The following is an 18,281-nucleotide window of genomic DNA, read 5'->3' on the forward strand; positions in this document are numbered from 1 at the left end:
ATCGGGTGACACTCACCGTGATTCCTAATATAGCTTAAAATTGAAATAGGGGAGAACAATATAATAATAATAATAATAATAATAATAATAATAATAATAATAATAATAATAATTGTTGTTGTTACTTGGGCACATTTTGGAACGTCATTGTTCAGCACGAATATTCATCACAAAAAAACACAATGACTTAATTCTCGTATTTTATGTAATATGTTGAGACCAACATAGTCACTGACATGCAAATGTGAAAAGTAAAAAAAATAACATAACATAAAAACTTTTTGCGTCACAAAAAAAACTGTTTAACTCAAGACCTAATTTACCTGTTGGAGCGTGGACGTTTTAATCCATACTAAATGAGAGCACTTTCAGATTGTTTACTCACCTCCATCACATCTTCAACCGAACGTCAACATAGTACACGTTACGGACAAGGCCACGTCCCGTGAATTGAACTTTCCTTTGGAGTGATTCATCATCTTAATAAACTATCTGTGACGTTTCCGCACTCCGCGTGGTTCTCGCGGGAACTGCAGGAGCGCGCCAAAATAGGAAAACACAGAAGCCCGTAACAGTGACAGACAGGATTCACCATCGAAACAACGCCAGATGAGCTTCAAATAAAAAAGTGTGAGCAGATTTATCTGAGCTCGGAGAGCGTTTGATTTATTCTCTCGGGTGAAGATGGTTCTGCAGAACAGCGGACGGTACAGAGCGGACCGAGGTGGAGACCGAGGTGGAGATCAGGACAACCAGTGGGTTTCAGTTCATCGACTCTTAACACAGGAAAAACCATACTGTTCAATGATCTGTGTTGAACGTGTTAATGGTTTATATGTCGAGAAAAACGTGAATGATGTCTGTCTTTGATGAAGGGATGATGGATCCTCCATGTCGGCTCTCAAGCGACTGGAGCGCAGCCAGTTCACCGACGAGATGGACACCCGCTTCGGATTCGACAGGATGAGGGAGCCGGGGGAGAAGACGGGCTGGCTGGTCAACATGCACCCTGTAAGTTACCCCGGGGGTGGTCAGTCCAGGGTCGAGTGTAAGCGACACTTCTCATGTGCTCCTTGGCGTTTCCAGACGGAGATCCTGGATGAAGACAAGCGGATGATCAGCGCCGTGGACTATTATTTCATACAGGAGGATGGAAGCAGGTTCAAGGTGTGTTTGGAGAATATCTCCACGGACAAGGCTATTTGAATTATAAGCTTATTTACCCCTGGGTGGCGACATTGTGCTGAAATGATCTCCATACTTTGTCTGCAGGTGGCTCTCCCCTACAAGCCTTATTTTTACATTGCTACTAAAAAGGTAAGTCAGGGACTGAGGTTTGGTTGTGGTGTGACATTGTGAGCATGTTAATATATCAAAGACCCCCCCCCCCCCCAGAACTGTGAGAGAGAAGTCATCTCATACTTGTCCAAGAAGTTCCAAGGAAAAGTGGCAAAGCTTGAGATTCTACCTAAAGAGGACCTGGACCTGGTGCGTCTATCACTTTCTGTCTTTTATTTTATTTGGGTTTCACGTGGCGATGCTGCAGTCTCTCGCATTAATCTTAAAGACACTATCATATTTTTAGCTTGAAGGAAAAACAAATCTTACATAATCAGAAAACTGAGAAGAAATCACCGACGCAGTTTTATCGTCTTATTGTCTTTTATATTTTCTTCAGCGTGTAAAGTGGGCTCTTGTGTTTTTGAAGAGAATAGTGACAAATAATTGCCAAGGTACAAAGTCATGCTCTGGCTTTTTTGAGATGAGAGATTTTTTTTCTCCTTGAAGTGGAAGTGATCTTCTGAGGCCACAGACGCACGCTGACTCTGCTCACTTGTTCCCTGCCTTCAGCCGAACCATCTGGTTGGACTGAAGCGAAGCTACATCAAGCTGTCGTTCAACACTGTGGACGACCTCATGAAGGTCAAGCGCGAGATTTCACCTGCTGTACGCAAGAACAGAGAGCGAGAGCAGTCCAACGACACCTACACGTCGATGTTATCGAGGTATCATCAAATCGTCTTTGTTAAGCTTCTATAAACTTCACTGTTCATTTATTCCTATGTAAGGACACACTGGGAGCTTTAAAAAGTGCCTCTAAATAAAAGTCTAATTTTTTTAAATATCCCTGAACCCCTTTTTCAGCGCCTTATCAGGTGGCCAGGTGACCTCGGCAGAAGAAGACGGGACATTAAAGAGTATTTCAGATCAGCTGGACAACATCGTGGACATGAGAGAGTATGACGTGCCGTACCATGTCCGCCTGTCCATCGACCTCAAGATCCATGTGGTAAAGCCAACTTCCTGATATCCCAGTTACAGAGATTGTGCGGCATACACACACTTGTTGTTCTAAACTTTGCTTTTTGTGTGTCTTCAGGCTCACTGGTACAACGTTCGATATCGAGGAAGTACGTTCCCACCAGAGATCGTACGAAGAGACGACCTCGTGGAACGACCTGTACGAGGAATTTGGTTAATCTTGTTGTAAGATGCCGTCTGTCGTGCAAGAAATGTTTCTTGTTCATTATGACCCGTTGCCTGTTTTCATCAGGACCCTGTGGTTTTGGCCTTCGACATAGAGACCACCAAACTTCCTCTGAAATTCCCAGACGCAGAGACGGATCAAGTTATGATGATCTCCTACATGATCGATGGACAGGTGAGTTTTAATGAATTCACAGTTGCAGTTCTATTCAGATGACATGTATCGATTACTGTTTGTCTGCTCTTTCAGGGGTTTCTAATCACAAACAGAGAAATTGTGTCTGAAAACATTGAGGATTTCGAGTTCACCCCTAAACCAGAATACGAGGGACCTTTCACAGTTTTTAACGAGGATGATGAGGTGTGCGACAACGTGACAGCATATATATATATAGAGAGAGAAATCCAAAAATCACTCCATCGTTTGAGTTGAGAGTTTTTCCTGTAATAGCATGTTAATATGTGACTCCCACCACAGGCTGCTCTCATTCAGAGGTTTTTTGACCACGTTCAAGAAACCAAGCCAAACATCTTTGTAACCTACAACGGAGATTTCTTTGATTGGTGAGCTTCATTTGCCCTTTTCTTTTAATTTCTAAAGCCAGTTGAATGTATTTCATAAAGTTTAGTTGCTCCTTCGGCTCTCTGATTGATTTGGATTCTCTCAAGGCCTTTTGTTGAGACTCGAGCTGCCCTCCACGGCCTGAACATGCACAGGGAGATCGGTTTCCAGAAGGACAACCAGGGAGAGTATAAGTCCAGTCAAGCCATCCACATGGACTGCTTGAGGTATGCACTCTTTTGCGATTTAAATTATGAACATTCGTTTGTTATTCGGGCAAAACATGGTCTCACAATACCTGTGGAGCAATTACCATCCCTCCTGCGAAGACCATGAGGAATTAATCCTGTGTTTTCTTGTTATGCACGATCAGATCGTATCATTCCTCTCAGACATGCCCAGTAATTTGCTCGGTGATGTTCACTGTAATTTCTAGGTTTATTTTCAGTTGGTTTAACATCAGTCTCTCAACGTGTGTCAGGTGGGTAAAGAGAGACAGCTACCTGCCGGTGGGAAGCCACAATCTGAAGGCGGCTGCAAAGGCTAAGCTGGGCTACGACCCGGTGGAGCTGGACCCAGAGGAGATGTGCCGCATGGCCACCGAAGAGCCACAGGTCCTGATACAGGAAATGAAGTCTTTGATTTGTTTTGAATGAGAAGAAGTAGTTCCTTTAACTCTTTTTCCGTTTCCATTCTGAAGACTTTAGCGACCTACTCTGTGTCAGACGCTGTGGCCACATATTACCTGTACATGAAGTATGTTCACCCCTTCATCTTTGCTCTGTGCACCATCATCCCCATGGAGCCCGATGAGGTTTGTTTGAGACCTTTATTGGCGTGGAAAGTTCAAGTTTAAAGCAAGAACAGATTCTATAATGATGGTTTTGTTTTGTTGCTTCGTCTGGCTGTTACCAGGTACTGCGCAAGGGCTCCGGGACTCTGTGCGAAGCCTTGCTCATGGTGCAGGCCTTCCACGCCAACATCATCTTCCCCAACAAGCAGGAGCAGGTTTTCAACAAGCTGACGGACGACGGCCACGTCACGGACTCGGAGACGTACGTTGGAGGCCACGTGGAGGCGCTGGAGTCCGGGGTGTTTCGCAGTGACATCCCCTGTCGTTTTAAAATGGTGAATGAGGAAATTCAAATATTCATAACGATCATTAATCCTCGTGAATGCATGTCTTAAACATGAGCTTTTAATGCGCAAACAGAATCCAGCTGCGTTTGACTTCCTGATGAAAAGAGTTGAGCGAACGATACGTCATGCCATTGAAGAAGAAGAGAAAATCCCTTTGGACCAAGTCACTAACTTTAATGAGGTATCTGAACTTTCCCTCTTTTCTTGTGTTCTTCATTCGGTGTTTCCCTCTTGAAGTTCTTAAATCCCTCTGGTTTATTTCCTCAGGTCTGCGATGAAATCAAACAGAAGCTGACTTCGCTGAAAGAGGTTCCAAACAGGATCGAATGCCCTCTTATCTACCATCTGGACGTTGGTGCAATGTACCCCAATATCATTCTGACGAACCGACTTCAGGTGAAAGATTTTGAATGTTTCTAAACATGAAGACGACAAATGAAGACCTGTCCTATTTAAGCATCTCGATATTTAAACTATGAATATATCATCTGGTGTTACAGAGTTCTGATTAATCTGTTGTGTTGTTACTACTCTGGCTGTTGTGGTGGATAAAAGAAAAAAACAAAACCGTCAGATCTTGAAAATGATGGATCTTTTTTCCTACACTTTTAGCCTTCTGCGATGGTCGATGAAGCCACTTGTGCTGCCTGTGACTTCAACAAGCCCGGTTCCACCTGCCAGAGGAGGATGGCGTGGCAGTGGAGAGGGGAGATCAGTGAGTCATCTTATAGATATGATGGAGCATCATTTGCCTCAAAAGTTCACAACGGTTGCTCAAGATTTCCGACGTGGTTGCAGTGCCGGCCAGCCGCAGTGAGTTTCACCGCATCCAGCAACAACTGGAGTCTGAGAAGTTCCCACCGTATTTCCCCAATGGTCCACCTCGAGCCTTTCACAATCTGAACCGGGAGGAGCAGGCCAAACACGAGAAGAAACGGCTGGCAGGTATGGAAGAAAAATGAAGGACGCAATGATATTTGATATGTGCTTCAAGGCAGAAGCAAATATCCACATTGTTTAACTCAATATCTTCGAGAATACGCCAATAATTAGTTTTAGGCGATTGCTTGACACAGATCAGGAGGTAAATAAATAAGTAATGCTCTCAAAAAAAAAAAATATATATATATATATATATATTATTTTTTCCATTTTATTGATTTCAAAGTTTGTAAAATGCTTCTTTTTTTTTGATAATGGAATTAATTTCCGAAAATATTGTATAATCACATCAAGAGATCAATCCAGCCATCAACTACAAACTCAGACGTTAGTGTGTTGCGCCAATCTTGCTTTCTTGTAGAGAAGGCATCGAGCAGCCGACGTGCTCAAGCAGTTTTTATTCATTTTCAGTGAAGACAGCATTTGACTTTGAATTGCACAAAACGTGGTGATGATGTTGGTTGTTTGAGGGAGATTGAATCAAAGAGGCAGATGCCAATCTGATTGCATGAAAATATGTGTGTGATGCCATTTTCCTATTTACTATAGGCTTTCTAAAAACATTTAAAAAACAAAAAGTAGACACACTTACACACAGTATCATTGTATACAATGCACCCATATGCATGAAACATTTCCAGGTGGTTACTATAGAGCCAGTTTTTAAGTAGTCTTTGGTATTGGTTGGGAAATTATAACTGGACCTGTCTTTTCGATCTCGCAGACTACTGTAAGAAGGCCTACAAGAAGACACACGTCACCAAGCTGGAGGAGCGCGTTACGACCATCTGTCAGAGGGAAAACTCCTTCTATGTCGACACCGTACGAGCTTTCAGAGATCGGCGATATGAATTCAAAGGTCTTCACAAGGTACAGTTCCCGAAAACACTAAATATTGACTATTAAATTAATGACCTTTGAGTTTTTCCTGAAGTGTTCAGTTTCCATCATAATGATAGCGACTCTGAGAAGATCTGCCCCGTACAATCGGATCTTTCGAAATACAACCTTCCAAATACTTGGTCATTCTGATGAAAAATTCTCTCTCATAATTTAAGGTATGGAAGAAGAAACTGTCGTCTGCTCAGGACAGCGGAGACGCTGCAGAGGTGAAGCGCTGCAAAAACATGGAAATCCTTTACGAGTCTCTTCAGCTCGCTCACAAATGTATTCTGAACTCTTTCTACGGCTACGTCATGAGGAAAGGGTGAGAGATTTGATTGCACGTCCACCTGCACTGTTACTGGAGCTCTAAAATGTTTTTTTGCCGATGCTGACCGTGCTGACGGCGTGTCTTCACCAGGGCTCGGTGGTACTCCATGGAGATGGCTGGTATCGTGTGTTTCACTGGAGCCAACATCATCACTCAGGCCAGAGAGCTCATAGAACAGATCGGGTGAGTGTGATATTGTGACAAGCTCTTACAGTAAGCACCGTCTCAGTCAGTCCTCTTTAAGCTACCAACTGGCTTTTTAACCCTCGTATGACTGGATTTATATTGATTCCGACTTTGACTTTTAATACGTGGCAGTTCTTGGATATTACTGGGTGTTTTGGGTGGAGGTCATCAACCAAGTGTTGACATCCTGGTGAATCCTAAATCCGGCTTACTTTCTTATGAATTTTTTAGTTTTGTCTTGGGATTGTTATTTTGTTTGTTTGTTCTCACACATCACACTCGTTCCTCTTCGTGACTCAGGAGGCCTCTTGAGTTGGACACGGATGGTATCTGGTGTGTACTGCCGAACACCTTCCCTGAGAACTTTGTGGTAAAGACGAGCAACGAAAAGAAGCCCAAAGTGACCATCTCCTACCCGGGGGCCATGCTGAACATCCTGGTGAAGGAGGGATTCACCAACGATCAGTACCACGAGCTGGTCGACCCCGCGTCCCTCAACTACAACATTCGTGCAGAGAACAGCATCTTCTTCGAGGTGGATGGACCGTACCTGGCAATGATCCTGCCCGCCTCCAAAGAGGAAGGAAAGAAGCTGAAGAAAAGGTTAGTGTTTCCTGTTTTCTGTGATGTGTCATCTCACTTTGGCAGGTGCAACAGAAGTGGATACTGTGGTTGTAAGGGGAATTGGTGTACAAGTTTCCCGTTGTCCTCAGGTATGCTGTGTTTAACGAGGACGGCTCTCTGGCGGAGCTGAAGGGTTTCGAAGTGAAGAGAAGAGGCGAGCTGCAACTGATTAAGATCTTCCAGTCGTCTGTGTTTGAGGCCTTCCTCAAAGGAACCACTTTGGAAGAAGTCTATGCCTCGGTCTCCAAAGTAGCAGACTACTGGCTCGATGTGCTTTACAGCAAGGTAAATGTCCATGATCAAATGCTGGAAGACGGCATTTAAAATCAGATTTCAATATTGCTTTGTGTCCTTTTAGAAAAGAGAGCAAAGCCCAGTCACGGCTTTGTTTCCTGTTTTTGCAGGCTGCCAACATGCCAGATGCAGAGCTGTTCGAACTCATTTCAGAGAATCGTTCAATGTCCAGAAAACTTGAGGACTATGGAGAGCAGAAGTCCACGTCCATCAGCACGGCGAAGAGACTGGCAGAGTTTCTGGGAGACCAGATGGTGAAAGATGCCGGTCTGAGCTGTCGCTACGTTATCTCCCGAAAACCTGAAGGTTCACCTGTCACAGAAAGGTGGGGCATCCTCTCAGAATGTGTGTTTATATTACTAGATGGTGTGAAGACTCTTTATATCATGATACGAATTTCACAAAGCAACCTAATGGTATGTTCACACCGTGGTGCAACTGCTGCATTGGTTCATTGTATTTGTTTAAGTTGGAATTCGAATAAAATCTGATGTGAACTGAAAATCAACACAGACCAAAGAGCTGTGAGCTGTGAGCAGACTAAACACACGGGTCTCGACAAAGTCAGTTGTTGAGGTTCAAAACATAAATTCAAATTTCCACAGTGCACTTTTTTTTTTTCTGCCAAGACAAATCAAAAAGAAAGGATTTCTAAAGCACATTTCTATTATCGTTGATATTGTTGGCAGCTCCAAATAACTTTATCTTAAAGCTGCTTCTCAAAGGTTAAGTGCATGATAGAGAATAAGCACTTTGTGATTCTCACAGAAGTAAAATCCTCCACACTGACTGGTCTGTGCTGTTCTCCATCAGGGCGATTCCTCTCGCCATCTTCCAGGCAGAGCCCAGTGTGAAGAAACATTTCCTTCGTAAATGGCTGAAGATGCCGAGCCTGCACGACTTGGACATACGCTCTGTGAGTTTTTAGAAGACGAGACCCTGGCAAACATTAGTTTACTGTAACGATGATTATGTGACCGTTTCTCATATTTTCTCTGGCTGCTTGTTTCCTTTTCCAGATCCTTGATTGGAGCTATTACATAGAGAGGTTGGGCAGTGCGATCCAGAAAATCATCACCATCCCAGCAGCTCTGCAACAGGTTAAAAAACACTGAATTGTTACATTCTTCCAGTCAGTCGAAGTTAGTCTGTCTTTTTCCTTAAACCTTTATGAACTAATATATATTAATGGAAACCTTCGATAAATTGCAATAAGTCTCTCTAACTTAATTATTTTCCTCTGTTGATCGTCAGGTGAAGAATCCAGTTCCCAGAGTGAGGCACCCTGACTGGCTCCACAAGAAACTCCTGGAGAAAAACGATATCTACAAGCAAAAGAAGATCAGTGAGCTGTTTACCAGTGAGGGCAAGAGACAGGTAGGTTCATCTCCTAAAGTGTCCTCAGCTTCTCCAACCAGCTGCCAAATTTCCAACTCTCATCAAACTCTACTTTCCTTCTGTGAATGACGCCGTCTCAGGTGGCCCGTCAGCCTCTTGAAGCAGGACAAGCTGCTGACATCGAGGACTTTGGAGCGCCAGCGAAGCCCCTGCAGCCGGCCATCCTCATCAGCACCAAGCGGAAACGAGCTTCACAGGGAGACGACAGCCAGGCGGAGTCTCAAGATGTTGAGCTCACACAGTCCTGGAGAGAAATCCTGGGGCCACCTCCACCCATGGGAAAGACCCGGGTAGGAACGCAGTACTGTCGATGTATTGTTTAATTAGATTTACATGTGGTGTTCTATTAGATTTGGATCATATTTCAAATGCTACAGAAACTTTTCAGCATTTTTGGAGCCAACTTCAAAAAAATAAATAAATAAATAAATGAAACTGATGGCTTTAAGCTGTGAACGGTGATCTGTGTCTGGGTGCAGGAGGAGCGTCTGGTGTGGCTGCGTTACCATAAGAAGAAGTGGGAGCTGCAGCTACGGCAGAGAAAGGAGAGAAAGAAGAGGAGGAGGCTGCTGGATGGTGCAGCCCAGTCTGTTGGAGGAGGAGTTATCAGAGATGGCCCTACCACTGGCCTGGGAAGCTTCCTCCGCAAGACAGCGCGCAGCATCCTGGACATGCCCTGGCAAATAGTGCAGGTGGGGAAACGTTAGCCCATCATTCGCTGATATTTTCACTAGCAAGTGAAGAATTTGAAACATGACATCCTTCCCTGTTTGTTGCCCGTCAGATCGCAGAGACAAGTCATCCTGGTCTGTACAAGTTGTGGGCTGTGATTGGAAATGACCTCCACTGCATGAAGCTAAACATCCCACGAGTCTTCTATGTCAACCAGAAAGTACCAAAACAGGAGGAGGGAGCCACATACAAGAAGGCATGCGATGATGAAATCCACATAGAAATCACCTGGTTCTATTCAAACGCATGTTGTCGTGACATCTCAAGCATATAAACTTGATGTTGTGTGGTTGTAGGTGAACCGCATGCTGCCTCGCTCCAACATAGTGTACTACCTTTATAAGTACACCGTGCCAGAGGACATGTACCAGGAGCACATCAATGAGATCAACGCTGACCTCTCGGCACCAGACATCGAAGGCGTCTATGAAACACAGGTTTTTATATATTCATCACATGTTGTATGTGTATAACATGACTGGTCCCATAATTCATCATGTCTTAACCCTCCTGCTGTCCGCTCAGACGTGAGCGCTCATCACTCGGTTTGTTCTTGTCCCGTGTTGTACCTACTCCACCATTTTGTATACTATAAACATGTGCAAAGTGTTAGGTAATCCTTTGTAAATACTAGTATTAAACGTCTTATCTTCCTGTTAGGTGCCGCTCCTCTTTCGTGCCCTGGTGCAGCTCGGATGTGTGTGTATGGTCAATAAACACGTGGTGAGGGATCTGGGTGGAAGGGAGGCCGACTCGTTTGACCTGGAGCATTTGGAGATGAGATCTCTGGCCCAGTTCAGCTACCTGGAACCTGGTGAGACAAATAAAATGCTGTTCATACTCATCGATTTGTAGGCTGTTGTGTGTATGTGTGTGTTTTTTTCTCCTTGGAAATATTTTAGAGTTCTGACAGCTGCCTGAAGTATATCTAACTCAATCTAATTAGTAATATTTAGATTTTGATTCTGTTTGGATAGAAAAAAGTATCTGAGCCAGACGACATCGAGAGAGGATTATTTCTTAGCCACACCAACAGTACTGTGTATGAGCCACATGAACAGTTTAAATGTTTTTACCGTATCAAATTGGAGTGTTTATGTTTGTTTGTTTACTCAGGGAGTGTGCGCCACATGTATTTGTATCATCACAGCCAAGGCCACAAAGCTCTGTTTGGCCTGTTCATTCCATCTCAGCGCAAAGCCAGCATCTTCGTCCTGGACACAGTGAGAATCCTTCAACTCTGGATTCAGCCCAGTATTATAATGCATTGCTCTCCGGCTAAATAACTGAACTTAACATTGTGGTTTATTTTGGGGGTTTTTTAGGTCCGAAGCAACCAGATGCCAAACCTGAGCAACCTTTACACAGCTGAACGCACCTCTTTACTGGAAAAGACCACAGAGGAGCTTCTGCCTCCAGAGAAACACGTCTTTGAGGTCCGCGCTGAAAATGACATGAAAGCTATTGCCCGCGCTCTGCAGCGTATCCTGCTCAGCTACAAGGTGAAACTCACCGCTCCATACTCTTCAACACGTTTTACTTGATCAAAGTGTGAGTGTGTTGATCCATAGTAGGGAGGTTGTTCATATAATCACTTGTATTCATTTAGAAAGTGGATCATTGACATAGAGAAGGCCCTGACAAGCACGCCTCTTTTACACCTGTCCACTGGGACAAAACCAACTTTCTGTGTTGCTGCTCTGGAGCACTGGATGATTGGTGGTCCTAAATAACTAGTATATGAATTCCTTGTGGACTTCTGAGGCTCAGTTTGAGAGAAATGTATATCATTTCATATTGGATCCTGTGTTCATGTTGGTACGTGTCTGCTTCCTCTCACAGGAGGAGCGTCGTGGGCCCACCCTCATCGCGGTGCAGTCCAACTGGGAGCTGCGGCGGCTGACTGCGGGGATGCCGGTACTCGAGGAGTTCCCAGTCGTCCCTGTACACGTGGTGGATGAGATCAGCTACAACGTGCTCGACTGGCAGCGTCTTGGGGCCCGGCGCATGATCCGCCACTACCTCAACCTTGACAGCTGCCTGTCGCAGGCGTTTGACATGGCCAGGTACGAGCTCTCCGCAAACAAGAATCTCGCAAGATGACTTGTTCTGATACATTTACTTCAGTCAGAAGCGTCAGTCAAACTCTGCTGTAGCCTCTCGTCTAGCAATTATTCCTTAAGGTATTTTATTTGCAGTTTTCCTTCTAAAGCCGCAAATCATCAATAAGCTGTTTTCATTTAATGTTGTAAATTGAATGGACTTGGTCTTTGTTTGGTTTTGTGGTTGTAAACCTAAAAAAAAACATCAGATGAATTTAGCTTTGACACAACACAGAGAGGACGTGTCTTTCTGCCGTCTACTTATAGAAGGAAAAGTGGAGCTCCCAAATTTGATCAAGTTGAGTCTTTACCACCTTCATCTTCATCACCTGAGGTGGACATCTTCAAGATTTATATGTGACTGATTTATATAAATGCTTCTCACTTTCAGGTATTACCACTTACCTGTGGGGAACTTGCCCCACGATGTCTCCATCTTCGGATCAGACTTGTTCCTGGCTCGACATCTGCGGAAACACAACCACCTGCTTTGGCTTTCACCCACAGCCAGGCCCGACCTCGGGGGCAAGGAGGCTGACGACAGTCGTCTGGTCATGGAAAGTGACGACAGGGGCTCAGTGGAGATCAACGCTCAAGGGTGTTACTCCACAGGTACACAGACATCAAGAAGTCACAACAGTATCCCGTCACTCCTCATTAGATCTTCTCTGAATCGATGCGTTCTCGTGTTTGTTCCAGCGTGTGTGGAGCTGGACCTGCAGAGCCTGGCGGTGAACACCATCCTCCAATCACAGCATGTTAATGACATGGAGGGCGGAGCCAGTCTGGGAGTCAGCTTCGATGTGATCCAGCAGGCCTCACTGGAGGACATGATGTCCGGAAACCAGGGTGCAACTGCGGTTGCAAGCTATGATGAAACTGCCCTGTGCTCCAACACTTTCAGGTGTGTGAATTGTGATTTGAATGTGTACAATCTCATTAAATGTGTAGCACTTCAAGGCTTGTCATCTTAAAACATTCAAATTTGTTCATTTATATTTTGTATGTCACTGAGTCCGCTCTTGGTGCTGTGTTTCCTGAGCAGGATCCTGAAGAGCATGGTGGTAGGATGGGTCAGGGAGATCACACAGTACCACAATGTGTACGCAGACAACCAGGTGATGCACTTCTACCGCTGGCTGCGCTCTCCAAGCTCTCTGCTCTATGATCCAGCTCTGCATCGCACCCTGCTCAACATGATGAAGAAGGTGTTTCTGCAGTGAGTGCAAAAAACCTGTAAAATATTTTGTCATTTCCTGAACATTTTGTTGATGTTTTTTTAAAATCAAAATAAATCTTGTTTGACAAAGTTATTCACTGGATCACCACCAGAGGCAGCGCAGTTCAGTTTATCCCGAATTGATGACATTTGCTTTCTCATTGAGAATATTATTTATTCATTCTTCTAATCACTTGGCTTCAAAAGCACTAAACCTTTTAAACAACCAGGGTCTTGTGGGGTCTTATTTTCCATCTCTTGTGCCTCCAGTAATTATCCTCTGTCTGTGCCTTCAGGTTGGTTGCGGAGTTTAAGCGTCTCGGCTCGACTGTGGTGTATGGAAACTTTAACCGGATCATCTTGTGCACTAAAAAACGAAGAATCGATGACGCCATCGGCTACGTAGAATACATAACCAACAGGTAGACACTTGTAATCGTTATTTTAAATTCTTGTTGTATTCTTGTGGTATTGTTTTATGTTTCTTTTTCTTTTTTCCATTTCCTAAATATATATTAGTAGGTATTCCTATCCACAAGCAACCGAGCATGCCTTTGTCTCTGTAGTTCTTAAGTGGTTTGATGGTTGAGTCTCGCCACGAAAACTCACAGAAATACATGCACGTGCCCATTAAAACTGATACAGGCTAGAGAAGATTTTGGTTCGCAAGCCACTGCGTCAGTTTAGCAACAATGCTTCAAAGCTTAAATCATCTCTGGATATACTTTTAAATACTTTGAACACTTTTGGTTAAAGGTATTTAAAAGTCAAGAATTATTTTGACTTTAAGCCTGCAAAATAGTTTGAAAGAAAAAACATGCAATGAGTGTTTCTGCCCCGTTACACAAGATCACTTCAACTTTTAGTGACTTATACACAAGTCCTGCGATTCACAATGAGTAGTACAAGAGTGCAAATGGTTCTTTCTCTGCTTTCTGGTAGTTTTTGAATTCTGTGGATATCATAGACACTGTAGGAGTTGACTTTCTTTATGCTGTGAAAAACTAAAAAACATGTTTTTTGGGGTTTTTTCTCTCTCCTAGTATTCATTCCAGAGAAATCTTCCACTCTTTGTCCATCTCCTTCTCACGATGCTGGGAGTTCCTGCTGTGGATGGACCCTGCCAACTACGGCGGTGTGAAGGGAAAACTCCCTGCAAGCGTCTTGTATGGAGAGGTACTAACCTGAGACCCACTTTTATGTTCAGGGTCACTCTTTCATATAGATTCAGCTGAATGCAGCGCTCCTTTCTTTACTAGGGTGACACACAGAAGAAGAAACGAGGGGAGGGTGATGAGGACGCCAGCGAGGATGAAGAGGAAGAAAATGCTGAGGAAGAGGACAGAGATGGAGACACGGATGAAGTCGAGGAGTTGATTGAGAGCAACTGGAACATCATGCAGTATCTTCCTCAAACTGCGTCATGTCAGAAATACTTCCTCATGATTGTCTCAGGTATAAAAAAAACAAAACACTACACACACATACATATTATCTGGCCTGTCGTATACTTACACACACCTTTTCCATGCCAGCCTACATCGCAGCTGTCTACCACAGCATGAAAGAGGAGCTGAGGCGAAACGCGCCTGGAGCCACGCCAGTCAAGAGACGCGGAGGCAGTCAGGCTTCCCAGCAGACTGTCCACGACTTGAGTGCTCTTCCTGGTAAGACGCCCTTTGGGAGGCTGCTTCAGGTTTCTGCGTCACTGTTTATTTTAAGAGTTCGAGTTAAACTCACTTTCTCCCGCAGGAATGATCTCCTTCTCTCAGGAGTACGTGTCCAGCGAGCTGACGCAGAACTTCTTCACAATCACTCAGAAAATTCAGAAAAAGGTGACGGGCACCAGGAGTGTGTCCAAGACTTCTGAGATGTTTCCTATCCTGCCCGGTTCACACCTGCCTCTCAACAACCCAGCGCTGGAGTTTATCAAATATGTCTGTCAGGTAAACAAACATCACCACGATACTGGCAAAGGCAGCAGCACAAATCGAAAACCTTGTTTCATTTATTTTCATTTCACACTGTTTCTCATCTATTAAGGTTCTCTCACTGGATGCCAACATCGTGAATCAGGTGAACAAGCTGAAGAGAGACCTCCTGCGGCTCGTGGACGTCGGAGAGTTTTCAGAGAACGCCCAGTTTCAGGACCCTTGTAACTCCTACATACTGCCAGAGGTTATCTGCCACCACTGCAATTTCTGCCGTGACCTGGACCTCTGCAAGGACCCGTCAATGGCCCAGGCAAGAGCTGAGCCATTCCAATAACGGTTCTCAGCCATTTAAATTGTAATTCTGCTGCAGTAAGTGAGATAAACTGTGGTGTCTGCTTCGCAGGATGGATCAGTGTTGCCTCAGTGGTTTTGTTCCAACTGCCAGGCACAGTATGAGACCGAATTTATTGAGATGGCTCTTGTGGAAGCTTTTCAAAAGAAACTGATGAGTTACACTCTGCAGGACCTGGTGAGTGCAACCGTGTTTATACAATATGTGTTAAGTCAGAATATGAATTGGCAATAATAGACACTAAAGACCCGGACAATACCAGAACAAAAGAAAAACCTATAAATGTAATCCATACATCAATCAACAATTTCACTTTACAAAACGGAGAACACCAGAGAGCAGTGCAAAACCCACAGAACGTCTGCTCACATATTAGTCTGCTCTGTCCTTTGGGGAGAATTCATAAACCCAAGGGAGATTATAGTCAAGATGGAAACCATCAGTAAGCCACAAACACAACAGTCCCTCATGACACCTGGAGCGGGCTTTCATAGTCCCAAATCCACTTGGCAAACCTACATCCAGCAGGAAAAAGGTTTATTCTGGAGGGTCTGGAGGCCTTCATTTTTAATTAAACATTTATGCTACGACCTCCCGGTTTACTACAAGAGAAGTCAAGTCAAGGTCTCTGAGCTTTTTCAGTGCAGAAACACGATGTAACTTGCAATGGATGCTCATAACCAACATGAGCAATCTTTCAGTCTAGACTGGAGCGATAGAGCAGATACATGCATACACACACAGATTGTGAGCACATTTAACAAACTGGTGAAACCGCAGGACAAAACTAGAGCTTTGAGCCGGGTGGCTGTGACACAACCTATTTTGTGTGTGTGTGTGTGTGTGTGTGTGTGTGTGTGTGTGTGTGTGTGTGTGTGTGTGTGTGTGTGTGTGTGTGTGTGTGTGTGTGTGCGTGCGTGCGTGCGTGCGTGCGTGCGTGCGTGCGTGCGTGCGTGCGTGCGCGCCCGCGTGTGCGCCCGCGTGTGCGCGCGTGTGTGCGTGTGTGAACAATCATTTGTTCACCAGGCTATACCTAAAAGAAATCTTTGGTCAGTAAAGTGAACCATTGTTCTTCCTGTTAACATGTGCCTCATTTTACTTTCCCCTTCCATTAGCTGTGCACCAAATGTAAGGGAGTGAAGGAAGCAAACATGCCTGTCTACTGCCGGTGCGCTGGAGATTTTGACCTCACCTTCTCAGCCAAGGTTTCTCCTCTCAGACTTCTTGTATCATAAATATTACAGGTCACTTCTTGTTAACTGTATCGCTGATTTTGTCTTTTTTTCTTCCTACACCTAAAGACTTTCTCGGAGCAGGTCGCAGTGTTCAGTAACATAGCGTCTCACTACAACATGAGCTTCCTGCAGGAGACCATTGCCTGGCTGCTTGCCATGAGTCCTCAGCTCGACCAGAACGCTTCCAACGTGTGACGGCCGCTTCAGAGCTTCTCCAAGACCTCCTCGGCCGAGCTTGTACCTTTTCCAACTCGCGCGAAGGTTCAGGGTACCGAGTTGATGCACCTCATCTGCTTCGTGACATTGAGGTAGTGAAACGTGTGCATTGTAGATCATGTTTTACTATGCCAAGCTACAATTATGTATGTGTGTAAATTTCTGAATTTCATTGTTAATAAAACCTTTTCTGTCTGTTTGAACTCTGAGCCCGTTTGTTGTGAAAATAACTCCAGTTCACTGGAAAGAGGAAGCAATGGGATCCTGATTGTTGCCCACAGTGAGGATCTTCATCAATCAGCGGTAAAATTGTCTGTTTCCTCCTCACTCAGCTCCTAATGTGGCTATTTGTGGTTTGTGCTCAGCCTCACTGACTTATCTGTATTCTCATTCCACAGCCTGATTGCAGTTTGCAAACTGCTGCGGAAAGTGAGAATTTTATCTTTGTATTTTTTATGTTTGAAGTATAATGGGGGGGGGGGTTAAAAATGTATTGTTTTGTGATTTTATTTAATAGCTTGTTTTAAAGAGAAATCAAGTGTTTCAGACATTTATTTAAATACTTATGATTATGACCTTCAGTTCGGAAGATTAAACATTTTATCATAAAAAAATTAAAATATTTTGACTTATGGATTTTCATGACGTATAAACAAATGTTTTGAGTCAAATGGAGCCTAGAGAGAAATTCATCTTCTATACCACTTATATCCTAATAAGGGCCAGAGGGCGCTGGAGCCAATCCAGCTTACTCTGGACAAGAGCGGTTATCACAAAGCAAACAGAGCAACGGACGGTGTGAATACCTCGGGGCAACTTGGGGTCACCAATTAACCTCACATGCTTGCTTTTGGACAGTGGGTGGAAACCTATGCACAAGGAGGATGTAAACGCCACACAGAAAGGCCCGGCCTGTGGTTGAGTCAGTGAGCATCTCTGTGAGGCAAGAGCACGAACCACTTCCTCACCATGCCGTGTCCAGAGAGACATTCTGTATGCTTCTATTCTGAGCCAAATGACAAATTTTATTTTGCTTTGTTTTGTTTACTTTCTTTCTTATAATTGTGATTTTTGAAGGCTATTTTATTTAAAAAAAATTTTAACTAGAAATAGTGAAATGTCTGACTTTTATATCGCGCTTTTCAGGACACTGACACTCACTGGCGTAACACTCACTTTACTGTCCTGAAGTGAATAGATATCTTTCAATACAACCCTTAGGTTACACATTTGCAATTCACACATGTTTTAGTGAGTGTGCTCAAAAAGGTTTTCAACCAGCGATGATTGACATGCATTGTGATCGCTGCTACATGAGGAAACGGATCATGTTTTGCGTTCACCTTCAGAGGGAAAAGCCCGCTGATGCTCAGAACATTGATAAATTGATAGTAATTAAGAAGCAATTTTACAATGAACTCATGTATTTGTAAAGTCATTTGTCATCTAGTGTGATGAAAATATTTTATTATTTATGATCATTGCGAAGAAATCCGATTCATAGTGATTTTAAACCACGTGCCTCCATCAATTTAACCTCATTGCCTTGCAGTTGACTCACCCTGCCTGCCGGTGGGTGTGTCCCAGATGAAAAAAAAAAAATCTAATTTCAGCCAAAGGACTGAGGCACAATTAGATTTACTCC

General features: G+C 44.0%; 1 protein-coding gene across 1 annotated transcript; it reads left to right on the top strand.

Moving 5' to 3' along the window:
• The first annotated feature begins 658 nt into the window (after positions 1–658).
• On the top strand, positions 659–16,837 carry pole (polymerase (DNA directed), epsilon). The gene is made up of 48 exons (XM_080468021.1): positions 659–755; positions 876–1,011; positions 1,087–1,167; positions 1,273–1,317; positions 1,396–1,488; positions 1,852–2,006; positions 2,146–2,290; positions 2,381–2,461; positions 2,555–2,662; positions 2,738–2,848; positions 2,966–3,051; positions 3,157–3,276; positions 3,531–3,663; positions 3,750–3,863; positions 3,965–4,177; positions 4,263–4,370; positions 4,457–4,585; positions 4,802–4,904; positions 4,988–5,134; positions 5,856–6,001; positions 6,190–6,338; positions 6,435–6,527; positions 6,831–7,133; positions 7,244–7,439; positions 7,559–7,773; positions 8,262–8,364; positions 8,468–8,548; positions 8,703–8,825; positions 8,927–9,136; positions 9,326–9,538; positions 9,631–9,774; positions 9,875–10,015; positions 10,239–10,392; positions 10,695–10,801; positions 10,904–11,080; positions 11,421–11,644; positions 12,072–12,292; positions 12,380–12,584; positions 12,726–12,899; positions 13,196–13,321; positions 13,943–14,075; positions 14,159–14,354; positions 14,435–14,566; positions 14,652–14,845; positions 14,943–15,143; positions 15,237–15,362; positions 16,301–16,390; positions 16,487–16,837. The coding sequence occupies exons 1-48, from the start codon at positions 685–687 to the stop codon at positions 16,613–16,615; spliced, it is 6,885 nt and encodes a 2,294-aa protein (XP_080324147.1). The 5' UTR covers positions 659–684; the 3' UTR covers positions 16,616–16,837.
• Positions 16,838–18,281: the final 1,444 nt, after the last annotated feature.

Source organism: Lipophrys pholis (assembly GCF_963383615.2).
Source record: "Lipophrys pholis genome assembly, chromosome: 7".
In the NCBI taxonomy this organism is placed as follows: Eukaryota; Metazoa; Chordata; class Actinopteri; order Blenniiformes; family Blenniidae; genus Lipophrys; species Lipophrys pholis.

Coding starts and splice junctions, on each gene's coding strand:
- pole (XM_080468021.1), top strand. CDS start 685: ATGGTTCTGCAGAACAGCGGACGGTACAGAGCGGACCGAGGTGGAGAC. Junction 756..875: donor GGTGGAGATCAGGACAACCA/GTGGGTTTCAGT, acceptor TCTTTGATGAAG/GGATGATGGATCCTCCATGT. Junction 4,371..4,456: donor AAGTCACTAACTTTAATGAG/GTATCTGAACTT, acceptor TTATTTCCTCAG/GTCTGCGATGAAATCAAACA.